The sequence below is a fragment of the Vombatus ursinus genome, unplaced genomic scaffold (assembly GCF_900497805.2).
Source record: "Vombatus ursinus unplaced genomic scaffold, bare-nosed wombat genome assembly UNPS02014798.1, whole genome shotgun sequence".
Classification (NCBI taxonomy): domain Eukaryota; kingdom Metazoa; phylum Chordata; class Mammalia; order Diprotodontia; family Vombatidae; genus Vombatus; species Vombatus ursinus.
The window spans coordinates 41,465,057-41,478,278 of record NW_020954576.1 but is presented as its reverse complement, the minus strand read 5'-3'; the positions used below and the strand labels follow the sequence as shown (position 1 = coordinate 41,478,278).

Below are 13,222 nucleotides of genomic sequence, written 5' to 3'. Positions count from 1 at the left end.
GCTTTGTGAACATGGGGATGCCCTCACTAAAGGAATGTTGTAGGAAGATTAAAGTAACATCACTTGAAGATTAAAGCAACATCACTTTTTAGCTGTATGACCTTGGGCATAAAGTTTTTCTATTCCTTAGGGTTTTCATAAGTAGATAGGTATGGTGCTTATGCTGCCTACTCCAGTGTTGTGGAAAAAAAGTATTTCATAAACTTAATAAGTGTTTGCTATCATTATTGATGTCATATATCCAAGATAGCAATATTGTAGAATGGAGAAAAGGGGACTGCAAAGGTAATTCAAAGGAAAAATAAGTAAGATTTCAAATTCAACAGATATTAAGTGCTTGTCATACATATGGCCTTGTGCTAAGTGTTGGAAATGTGGATATTTGGGAAGGAGGATTTGAGATTTTGCCAATGTGAGGAGCTTTTGGTCTGCTAACTCTCTCTGCCTGAGGAGATCACAACCTGTCTGTAACTTAGAAAATAAGTCCTTGGGAGTTAATGGAGGCATACAGAGGTTGTGACTTACCAAGGGTCAGGTAGCTAGTAAGTGTGACAGACTGGATTTGAGCCCAGGTCTTCCTGACTCGAAGCCTACAGCAGGTTCTATGGATAGAAAGACCAAAAGAGTGACGTTCTCTGACTTTAACGTGTGTCAACCAGTGGATTCTACTGGCTTTGTTAACAGATTTGGATCTAATAGATGATGAAGAGGAAAGAAGAAGGAGCCGAATGATGATCAGAGTATCTTATCCTGGTGGATTTAGGGAAATGGTGATACCACAGACAGAATAAATGAAGGAGAACTGGTTTGGGGGTGGGAGGAGGTGGCAAGGAGAGAGAAAGTACATTTCATAGACTCTTTCGATGAAAAATATGTTTGGTTGAAAAAATTTTGAGAGGTAGCATGGCATAATGGATAGAATACTGGCCTTAAAGTCAGGAAGACCTGGTTTCAAATCCTACCTTTGACATGTACTGGCTGTGTGACTCTGGGTAAGTCCCCCAATCTCTCAGTGCTCAGGCAACTCTTAAAAATCTAAATTGCATAGAAGGTGCCAACCTGCGTTGGTAGAGGGAGTTTCCTCCTACCAATGAAATGACAGGTTGAGTGCCCATCACTAGTGAAATTATTATTTTAAAAATGCTAGTATTTTAAAGTATGATTCATTATTTAAGAGCCTACTCCTGATGGGAATACCAAGCTCAGGATAAAAATGCTATTTAACTTCAGATTTGAAATTTTGTACCCATTGCATAATTTTGAATTAAATTTCAGAACTAAACAATAACAATACGCGGCTACTCATTAACTTCCAGGAAGCCTCTGGTTGTTCTATAAATCATTTGTCACTTTTCTACTCAACCATTCTCCCTTCACCCCTGGTCATCTTGTCTTCCCTTGATTCACTAACAGGACCTCTCCTTCCTGCCCCGAGTAGTACTACTTTACCTCCCATTCTCTTCTTGCCACTCTCCTTTTAACTAGTGCAGTTGTACAACTTTCTAACTTCTCCCCCAACCCTTCTACTTTTTCCTCTCCCGCATTTAGTTTTCTTCCCTTTCCTCTCCCTGGTTTTTCTTCGTATCACTTTAACAGCTGCTACATCTCTTACTTTCCTTTCTCCTGTCCTATTCCACTTTTTACCTCTTGTCCCTTCTGTTCTTCTGAATCCTAATCACTAACCTTAAGCCTAATGACTTTTACCATATGACATGATTTGGCTTCTACTCCTTTTCCCCTTTCTGCCTGAAATCAATCTTCTGCCTCTTGTATGGGGATTTTACCCTTTTCCCACAAGCCTTTTTTTTCCATCCTCTTCTTCTCTCCTCTATTTCCCCTTCCCTTATCATTCTTAGAATTGTAAAAATTACTTCTACCAAAGGGCTGCACCTGCCATGAAACTACTCAGTATTCATAGTGAAGAAGCTGATATGGGCTCAGCTTGCTTACTTACTCCAGAGGCTCCTGATGTTATGCAGGAGGTGATAGAGTATGAACATGCTCCATCTGCTCTCCTCAGAGAAAATTTCTCTTTCTGCTTTGGCAAAAAATGACCAGACAGTGGCACAGCACAGGAGCTCTTGATCTTAGAAGTTCTCAGTGCTGCCCGTCTGTCCTCTTCTTTCTGCCCTGGTATATACCACCAAAGTTCCTTTAACTAGTCAGCAGGTACTCACTAATTAGGTATATGTTGTATTGCTGAGGCCAGAGTTAAATTTAAGACCATATACATGTGAAATATATTTATGAAATCATAAGGAAGTCATTCAGAAATGTTTACTAGCTTGAAAAATATATCTGTTCTTAAACTTGTATAATACGTGACATAGCTTAAAATTTTAAAAATAATTTTAGGACTTAGAGGTTTAAGTTTCTACTTGCCCATAGCCCCATTGGTAAATCTGATATATAGGATTATGCTGATTTGCTTGACTAACATAGGATATTAATTCTATTACCATTAGGTAAAGATAAGTTTAGAATAAATATCAGGAAAACCTATTTGACACAGAAATTGACACCTGATAAGACTAAGGAGTCCTACACTAAAGAAAGTACCATCTCTTGAGACTTTTTAAAAATAGATTTAAAATATCTGAACTACATAATGAAAAACTAGTAATAAGGTAACCTAATAGATTTTCTCAGGCTTTAATATCAAGTAACTGCTACACAGATGTTGACTCAGAATCCTCAAGTTGTCACATTTCCCTTTCAGGGTGGGTAAAAGGTAACTTAGAGTATTTTAATTCCCTTTATAAGGAATATCAGAAAATCAGGACTTAGAGAAATCTTATGTCTTTGATACAAGTGAAAAGTTAAAAATAAGCACTTTGGAAATGTCTTTCTTCATGTCCTCATTAGGAAACTTCTCTTTAATTTTGTAGTCAAATCAGAAAATTAATGCCCGTTGGACCACAGAGGAGCAGCTTCTAGCAGTGCAAGGTATATTAAAGATAAGCAGTTATTGTTATTAATAATTAATATCTTTAACTTGGCATGAGACATAACTACCACAGTTCTTCAGAATGGATCAAAAAAGGGCTCTTGTATTTTTATCATGTAAATGTGATGATCAGGAGTTCTATATTCTACTTCTGAATGTGCCTCTGACTCATGTGCTAAAGCCTATATGCCTCTTTTTGTCCTGAACAGTATGTAGCACACTTTTAGGACACAACATATAAATGAAACTTTAGTGATGACAGTCAAGGGCAAGTCATTCAGATGCCCTGTACCCTGCTTCTTCATTCCTACAACTGAATTCATTCATTTTGCATTCATTCTTTGAAAACGTACAGTCAAAGCACATTTGAACTATGATGTGTTGCTTGTTTCTCTGATTTATTTACATGTTAGTATTTCTCCATTTTATAAACTAAGCAATATAATTTAGGTACTAAAATGTTTACTGTATATAATATACTTTCTTCAATAGATATGTTACTGGAAAATCATTTGTATACTGATTTTTAAAATCCATATCACAAATGTAAGTGCCCTAAGGAAGATGATTGCTGAAAGAATCATTTAAAATTATTTCATAAAATAGAGTCCTTTTGTAATCTAAATAATCACAGATTAATTAGGAGCTGTTATCTCTGGGCTTTCAATATAAATGTTTCTTAAATGATTGTGTATGTCACCAGGACAGTCTAACTGCAAGGATTTATCTAAATCTAATTTAAGGGAAGGTTATTGTCCAATCATAATTTTATCTCATTTACTACTTAGAATCAACCTAGTATACACACACACATCTCTGGCAGTGACAACCTGTGGGCCCATCTTTTAGTATTTCCTAAGATTCATTAGAGAACTAATATGGTAAATGTTTGTGCAAGCATTTCTCAGATTTTAAAATAAGGTAATTGAAGACTAACTGTGTGATGACCCTGAACTTGGATTAGGGAGGGCTGGAACAGGCCAGTGTGGTGACACAATGGGAATCTGTGTCACATGACGGTATCAGCCACTCCACTGACCCACCCAGCTATTTCTTAGCCAAAAATAACTTGAACTACTATAAGTACTCTGAGGCCTTGGTTGATGTGGAAGGATTTTCCAAGAATGCCTTTCATCCCTACCCAGTCAGAGTATGGGACTGGTTGCTAGGCTTGTGAACTGAAGTTGTTCCTGGTCCAAATTCAGGCTGCTGACTGGTGACCCTAGTGTTTTTGTCACATACAGTTGGCATATGAGAAAACTACAGAAGCTGACATTCACACATAAAAGTCACACATTCACCTTCCAAAACTTTTTTGTCTTCTTTTAGAGAAAGCTGAGCGCACATGTTAAGTAATAGCTGTTGTATATGTATTTTGTTTTGAACTTGGAATTTGGTCATTTGTCTTAATAAGCCTCAGCATTTACAGTGGCTATCTTTATTTCAAATCATGGTGATATCTAACTTTAACAAAGAAGTTGTTTTTGAATAGATACTGTTATTCACGTAAAGCTGTTTTTTTTCCATATCATAATTTAAAGAATCTAAGAATTGAATCCTGGGCCTTTAGAATTAATTTACTTAAAGATAACTGTATTGATCTGGTTCCTGATTAAGAAGGGAACAGAAAGTGAAAGTTTCTGGATAGGAGCCCTTAGCTCAAACCAGTTCTAACATTTTACTATACACATTCTGATAATCCTTTTTGAAAACTTCCTGCCACATCCTATTTGTAATAGTATCCACTGAATTTTGTACAAGGTCCTGACTCTTGCTCGAAGCTGAAACAGCAGATGCTATGGCAGAATGTGTAAATTTCAGTCCCAAGTGTGTGCACAAGGCATAGTCTTAAAGTTAAGATATTCAAAGAAAAAAATGAAGGATTCACACAATTAAATGTCACTTGAAATTAACAGATTATTAGTCAGATATTTACCTCATTGGGTTGTTGTGAGAATCACACGAGATAACGTCTGAAGTGCTTTGCAGACCTTAAAGCATCATATATAAATGTTCGGCATACTTTTTATCAATATCAACTGTACACTAGAAAGTCATCTTGTACTTTATGAACACCTCGAATCCTTGTAATTACAGCTTTTAAGTAACCCTTAAATTAATGTAAAATACAGCATCAGTTTGCTGAAGGTTGTGAATTCTCTTAAGGTTTTGCATTTCCTTGCAAATAATGTTAAATAGCATGTGGACTAGTTGTGCATTGAATAGTAGTTTTGGAGACAGACAAAAATGACATTTTTCTCTTCCTTCCCAAATGACCTAAAACATCTATGCAATCCACCAGAGGCTTGTTCTGCTCACTGCGTAGTCTAATAATAGTGTAATCTGTACTTAGTTTTTAAGTGTGTGGTGATGAGCTATAACTAGTGTGATATTTTTGTATAGAGTATGCCACCCATTATTACCATATATGAAAGCAAATATATGTTAAAGGATCTTGAAGTTATTTTGTTGTTTCAGTAACCACGTAAATCGGTTGTTCTAGAATCAAGGAAAAGATTTACAACTTTATTCTAAATAGCTCTCTTCAAAATAATTTTTTGAATCTAGTAAAATGCTGTTGAAGTCATGTCCTAGACGTAGGCCTTAAATGTTTTCATTTTATTCTCTTTGGAGAAACAGAAGCTATCTAAGGTGACTGTTTCTTAAGGAATGAAACTAATTTAACCTAGTATTATTTTTCACGATACCACGAACTGAACCAAAATTTAGAGGCTGTTTGGGTTGAGATTTTTTTGTTTCATGGAAGTATAGTAAATTTCTCTTTATAATCTGGTTCAAAAATAACTATGATCATTTAAACTATACTGTTTGATCATTTGTTTGGCTATATGCATCTGGAATACTGCTTTCAAATATTTGTTAATATTAGAGTTTTGATATTATTTGCATATAGTTTACTTTCTTCACATAACCTAAAAGTCCAGACCTCTTAAACGGAAATGTTAAATTACCTTTCTCAGCCCAAAAAATTGTGAGCCAGATATTCAGGAAATTTACAGAGAGGACAGCTATATTTATTTTAATATTTTGTGCCCATCTTAGCCATGATACTATTTCTCTTCAGCTTAAAATGAACGTCATAGAGTCCTGAGGTCAAGCCAGGAAAAGGAAGGAGATTTAATGGGAAAAACCCAGACAGCTCTCCTGAGATAGGAGCTTAGCATTTAACTAAATTATTTCGTTTGGAATATAATCCCTACATGATCCACACACCCATGTTTAAATACTATTTCTAAAATATATTCCAAAGCGAAATATATATGTTTGGTTTATTCATGCCATAATTTGTTCATGAAGATCATCAAGAATTGATTATATAGATTATTATTAATATTAAGAAACTTAAGACTTCATTAGAAAATACCACTTGGCACTTACTATGTTAAGCATTATTAAGTCTTAACATAAGGATAGTAGAATAGAAAGATGCTTTTATTTTTCCCAAAATTATTGAATTAATCTTTACCTATTCTTTGTAACTGTCTCAAAATTGATATTTATTCAAGAACAAAAAAGTTCGCATTTTTTTGCAACTGTAATTGTAAACATTTAAAAATTGGTGATTATTTTATTCTGTAATTTTTTGTCTTAAGAGATGAAGACTAGGAGAGAGGAGATGGATTTGTGTCTGTCTATGCCCATCCTTAAAAGTCTTTGTTTTCAAAGCATATATTTCTTAAATTCATAGACAACTCTACAGATAATGTATACATTGAATTCGTGTGTGTGTGTGTCTGTCTGTCTGTGTGTCTGTGTGTCTGTGTGTGCGTATACTCGACTTGTGATTTCATTAGTATAGGGAATTCCCAGTGAGGATATTCTCCTACCAGTGAAAAATGATACCTGCCTTGCAACTTAGAATCTTAGGAGTTGCTGGTGACATTGAGCCCTTAAGTGACTTGCCCAGATTCGAACAGCTGGTAGAGGTCAGAAGCAGGACTTGAACCCAAGTCTTCCTAACTATGTGATTGAACCACAGAATTTGAGAGTCACCAGAGAACTCAGTAGCTGTCTAATCCAATCCGTACACTGAAGGAATCCTCACTGTCATGTGTTCAACCTCTATATGAAGACCTTCAAAGAGAGGGAACTGTCCACCTTTTGAAGTAGCCCATCTACCGTGCATGGTTCTAATCATTAAGAGGTTTTTCCTGACATCAAGCCAAAATTGGCCTCCTTGTACCTTCTACCAGAAGAACTAATTCATCCTTCACCAGACAGCCCCAAAGACAGCTGTCATCCCACTCCCTACATCTTCTCTTCTCCAGGCTAAAAATACTTATTTCTTTCAACCATTCCTCATATGAAATGGATTCAAGGCCGTTCACCATCATAGCGGCCCTTTTGTGGACGCTTTCCAGCTTATCAATGTCCTCCTTAAATTGATACGGTCTAATTACGGCAGAGTACAGTGGGACCATTACTTCTGTATTCCTGGAAATTGTGCCTTTCTTAATACAGCCCAAGATTGCATTACCTTTTTTGGCTAATATCATTGAGTTTTCAGTCCCTTAAAACTCCCAGTTCTTTTTTCAGAACAGCTGTTTTTTTTTTTTAACCATACTTCCCCCATCTTGTACTGTTGTTTTGGTTTGGTTTTGTTTGTTTTTTTTAACACTCAAGTATAAGACTTTCTTTACATTTACACTTATATTTAATTTTTAATTAAGCCCAATGCTCTGGCCTGTCAAGATCCTTTTGAATACTGATTTTTGTCATCCATTATGCTAGCTATTTTTCCCAATTTAGTGTTATCTGCAAATTTGTTGAACATACCATCTATCCCTTTGTCCAGGTCATTGATAAAAATAGTAAACCACGTAAGACTGAGCACAGATTTCTGTAGTACTTCATGGGAGACTTCCTGTCATGTTTACATAGAACCATTAATAATTGCTGTTTGATTTCAGCCATCCAACCAGTTCTGAATCAGTTTAATTTCATTATGATACAGATTACATCTCTTATCTTCTCCACCAGAACAATAAGATAATTTGCCAAAAGCTTTGGAAAGACCCAGTGTTAAAATTGGAGTCAGTGTGTCAGGGTTCAGAGCCTGGCTCTACCACTTCCTGCCTGGGTAACCTTGGGCAGATGACTTAAATTTTGGAGACCCTCAGTTTCCTTATCTGTGAATTGAAGAGGTTGTTCTGTATGACCTCTGGAGTCTCTTCCAGCTCTAAATCTGAATTATATGATGTAGGCCGATAGTTCTCCAGATAGGGCCCAGGAACTCCTAGACATTGCTGAGGCCTTTTCCGATGGTCATTGGATTCAAAACTATTCTCTTAATAATCCTAAGATCTTTTAATTTCTAATATGGCCAGTGTTGAAAGATATAACCCACATAAACAAAAGCTCTTTAGAGTGGGGGTTGGGAATGTGGTTCTTGGTATTTGAAAGTATAAAGGAGTTCTGAGAGCAACAAGTTTGAGAACCATTGATCCAGGTGAGCTGTTTGCACAGCGTTCCCCTCATTTGTTTTAGTAATTCAAGCAGAAAAGAAAATGAATGGCCTGTTCTTTATGAAAACTTGGTGACTCTTTATAATTACTCCTTCTCTCTCTAGATATTCACCAACAATCTCTTCAGTGATTTGTTCTGTAATTTTCCCAGGAATCTCAGGAAAATCACGTTCGTTGTCTTATACTCTGTTCTCTTTTCTAAAATCTGGCCATTTACCCTTCTTCAGTCTTGTGATGACTTTCCTCATTTTGTATGATTTTTCGAATAATAGAGTGATTTAATCATCACTTCTTCCAGTTTTTCAGTACTCAACGATGTACTTCAACTGGGTTGAATGACTGAAATTCTTGAAGGACACAAATTACCATCCCCTTATTCATCTTGTGTATCCATTCCCTATTAGTCATTTTGGTTGTTATTTCCTATACAAAGAAGCTAAAGAATTGACCAGTTCTGCATTATCTCTGATGTTCATTATCATTCCATTTGCCTCGCAGGAAGTCCTATGCTATACAGCCTCTCCACATTTAGTCCTGTAGTTACATGAAAATGTTTGTCCTAGTCTGTGAGAATCCATTTATAAATATCAGCAATTAAGTTACCTTTTGCTACATGGTAGGTTGTCATTTAGCAGGTCCTCACGGTCTAGTCAGTATCTGAATAGGAACCAACCCTCTAACATACTCTGCTTAAAGATCACTAGCAAAGAAGAATCCTGGCTAACTTCCTACTCAAATCTTTGCACATCTAACTCTATTTGTTTGGCAGTTTTTCCATACATTGAGCTAAAATCTGCCTGTCTGCAGTTTCAGTTATTGCTCCTAATTCTGACCTTTGGATCCGAGGGGAACAAGTCTCATCTGTCTCCCACATGACAACGCTGCAGCTATCTTTGCTCCTCTAGTTTTCTTTTCTCTGAGCATGCCCCAGTTCCTTCACCAGTGGTCATACAGTATGGTCTAGAGGTTGTGCAAAAGTTTTGCACAAATAATACACCATTTTGATCAGCCTTGGATGGACACACTCTAGCTTATCTCAATGACCTTCCTAAAATATAGGCTTCAGGTACAAATTTGATACTATACCCATCAGATTACCAAAATAATATTTTTTAGAATTAGATTTTTTAAAAAAGTAAATTTATTTGGAAGCCTAAAAGATCGCAAATATCAAGAAATATATTTGTTGAAGAATTTAGAAAGAGGGTAGCTTGGTGCTACCAGATGTCAGACTATACTACAAAATAATTTCAAGCTATCTGGTAATACACAAAAATATATATATATATATAAAACATAGATCAATGAAGTTGACTTAATAAATAAGACGTGCAAACAAATGTGTATAGCATTCTAATGTTAGATAAATCCAAGAACTCAAACTACTGGGAAGAGATTTCTCATTTACCTAAAACCACTGGGAAATGGAAAGTGGGTTGTCAAAAACTGGAGTTATATCAGCATATTCTTCCATATGCTATGATAAATTCCAAGTGGATGGATGTCAGTATTAAAAAGTCACACCACAGAAAGAAATTAGAATGAAATTTTGATTACATTTTTCATGATTATGAAGAAGGGAGCTTATTACCAGAGAAGGAGTAGGAGAGATGATAAATAAAATTTGATGTTAAAATTTTTAAAAGTTTTGCACAAATAAAATCAAAGCAGGTTGCTGCCCACTTAATATTTTTTTAACTTCCCTTTCCCATGATTTCAAGAACAAATTTAGGAACTCAAGAATATTTCTTTAATTGTATTTTATGATTGTAATACATTAAAAGGTTGAAACAATCATAAAACAATCTGCCTAAGACACTAACAGCATTTTCAAGTTATTATCAATAACAAAGTGTGGAATCCTCAAGGTGGAAAATTCAGTCACATTAATGATATTTCCAATAACAGATACTCCCCAGTCTGTGTAACTTGTTCCAATGTCTAGACCTCCTTAAATGTTAAATTTTTTCTGAAACATTTATCTGTTATCCCTGTAGTTGTTGCATTCCAGTACGGAGATTAAATATTACTTCCCTGCAGCTCTGTTTTGTTCATTTGTACAAGGCTTTTAAAGATCACTTTGGGTCTGAAATTTATATTTAAATAATAAAAATTTTATATGCCTTCTCAGTTCTAAACTGTAAGTTGGAATCTCTGTGGAATAATGTAAATTGAAGTATGGATATTTTATTTATATAAAAATAATAATGTTATCTTTACTGAAATTATAAAACGTTAATCCTGAAAAGGTAAAACAACATTAAAATGTAACATAAACTTAAGCTCTTAAATCAGGCCAGGCTGTAAATTCTGTTACTCCCTGATTGTTTTAACTTCCTAAAGTAATGAGATAGAAAAAACACAAGCAAAGAAGACTGCCTGTATGCAGTACTTGCCCCAGTGCCATTTCAGGGACATTGTGAAGACTGGCTCTGAGTTAGCACTCTCCTTGCATGTCAGTTGTTATTCAGTGAGCTGTCACCTAGCCTGAAATTGCAGAGCATATATACAATCATCCCTGTCTTTTTCTTGAGAGACTATGCTTTCTAACCCTCTTCCCCAACTAATATTTTTGTTTGTAGTATAACTTGAGATTGAGCACCAACAATATTTTTCCATTCTATGAAGATATCACTGTTAATTTTTAATACTTTCCTGTATACCTAATTCAAATGCACCGTGCAAAGCAGCCAGCCCTCTGTTCCAGAGGCAAATGACTCCTGTTGAATGTTACCTCCTGCTGCCTTTGATTCCTCTTTTTGTTATTTTCGAGGGAGTTGTCACCGACCTAGCAATTTTTTTTCCTCCTAATTACTGACGTTGAACCCAGTAGTACTGTTGTCTAAAAAAAAAAAATTATACAATACATCTAGAAGGAGACAGGTTTGGTGGAGGTGAGAAGGAAACTTAGGAACAATATATGAAAGATCAGAAGGGAGACAGAAAGGTACAACTATCTGAATAACCACAGACTTGCCTAAGGTAGATCACCAGACGAAGTGTAATGTAGACAATCTCGATACAGCTAATGCTTTTTTTGCACGTGTTTCTTCGGGGCATAAGGTGTAGTGCTAGAAAGGGATCTTTGCCAATCCATTTATTGTAGAAATAAGGAAATGAGGCTCAGAGACGGGAAAATGACTTCCCCAGAGTCACGCCAGCAGGAAGCGTTGGCAACAACGTGACACCGGGTCTTCTGAGTCAAAATCCAGGTCTCTTTCAACTGTGCTTCCCCTCTTTCTTGCTCATTCTCTCTCTCTCTCTCTCTCTCTCTCTCTCTCTCTCTCTCTCTCTCTTTCTCTCTCTCTCTCTCATATTCCATAAAAGTATCCTTAAAAAGAGAACCAAGAGCCTCGAAGTTTTTGTAATAGAATATGAAAAGGGTTAAAACCTAGAATAAAAATACTGGGCAGTCAAGAACGTCATTTTTCACAAAGCAGACATCATTGTAGAAGTTAAATAATCAATAACTTCAAGACTCGCTAGCTATGGGAAGTTGCTACTAGGGCAAAGAAATCTCTCTTGTATATATATTTTATGTCTTTATTAAAATATGAATTCCTGAAACTTGTGTATTTAAAGCACTACTAGAGAGCCTGTGGCCATAGCCAACAAATAAGCAACAACTATCCTGCAGTCTATACCTTTCTTTCCCCTTTCTTGAAGTTTAAAGCCAGGTATGGTGGTAGACAGTTGTAGTCCCTGCTGCAGAGGTGGCTGAGGCTTGAGTTTGGAAGTTCTGAGCTTCTGAAAGGATGTGCAGACTAAATCTGCACCTTATTCGGTGAGCCCCAGGAAGAGTCACAAGGCTGCCTGAGAAAACTTGGGGAGGGGGAGGGGGGGCAGAGCCACTGGCCCAGGTCAGAAGAGTGGAGCAGGTGAAAGCTTTTGTGCCTGTCACTATTGAAGTAGGACCCATGAGTGACTGTGGCACTTCCAGCCTGGGCAGAATAGGGAGGCTCAGGAAGGAAAGAGGGAAGATTATAGGGAGTGGGAAAAAAATAGATCTTCCCATCTGTCCACTGTTAGGAATTCAGATTTCCACATTTTTGCTGAGTGATTTGCATACCCAGAATTGCCAAATGATTGTTTTATGCCTGACTACTGGTCAAGGGAGAGCAAAGGAAGAAGGAATTTTCAAACGTCAAACAGTAAAAACCTTATGATTTACAAAGTTGGTCAATTGCCATAATGAAAAAGATTATTAAAAAAAAAAATCAAACTTACTGCCTTGAAAGTGCTCTCGCACTCTATATGTGTATGTGTGTGTGTATGTATATGTGTATATATATGATTTTACCAAAGACCACTTTGCGCTGCTCTGCCCCACTCATATCCAATTCACACACAAAGTCAGGACATCACCATGCGTGATGTTACTGGTCCTCTTCAAGAATTAAGGATCAACATCTGTATAATTTTATAAAGGGCAGCAAGACAAAGAATACAGAGAGTGCTGGCCATGGAGTCAAGACAGCCTGGGTTTAATACCTGCCTCTGGCAAATACTGGCTGTATGACCCTGGGCAAGTCATGTAATCATTTGATATCCCAGGGCAACTATTTAAGGCTTTAACTAGTAAAAATCATTGCACTTTAGCAATGGGAGAAAGAATTTCTTCACCACTGGTCTGGACCAAAGCAAAATATTTTTAAAGGCCCAAATGTATACATTTTAAGTTGCTTTATTAGTACAAGGGATATTTTCATCTTAAGTAATTTATACTGTGATTTTATTGGTTAATGATATTTTGTTGTTTAATGATAGCATTTAAATGTGGATATAGGTG

The 13,222-nt window shown here is 36.3% G+C and overlaps 1 protein-coding gene across 6 annotated transcripts in view; it reads left to right on the top strand.

Annotated features, from left to right (window-relative positions):
* RCOR3 (REST corepressor 3) overlaps window positions 1-13,222 on the top strand; it is a 55,362-nt gene that overhangs the window by 33,983 nt on the left and 8,157 nt on the right. For all 6 annotated transcript variants that reach the window (XM_027870894.1, XM_027870892.1, XM_027870891.1 and 3 more), the window contains exon 10: window positions 2,889-2,946. In XM_027870894.1, coding sequence (XP_027726695.1) covers window positions 2,889-2,946 — 58 coding nt within the window. The remainder of the gene's footprint in view (window positions 1-2,888; window positions 2,947-13,222) is intronic.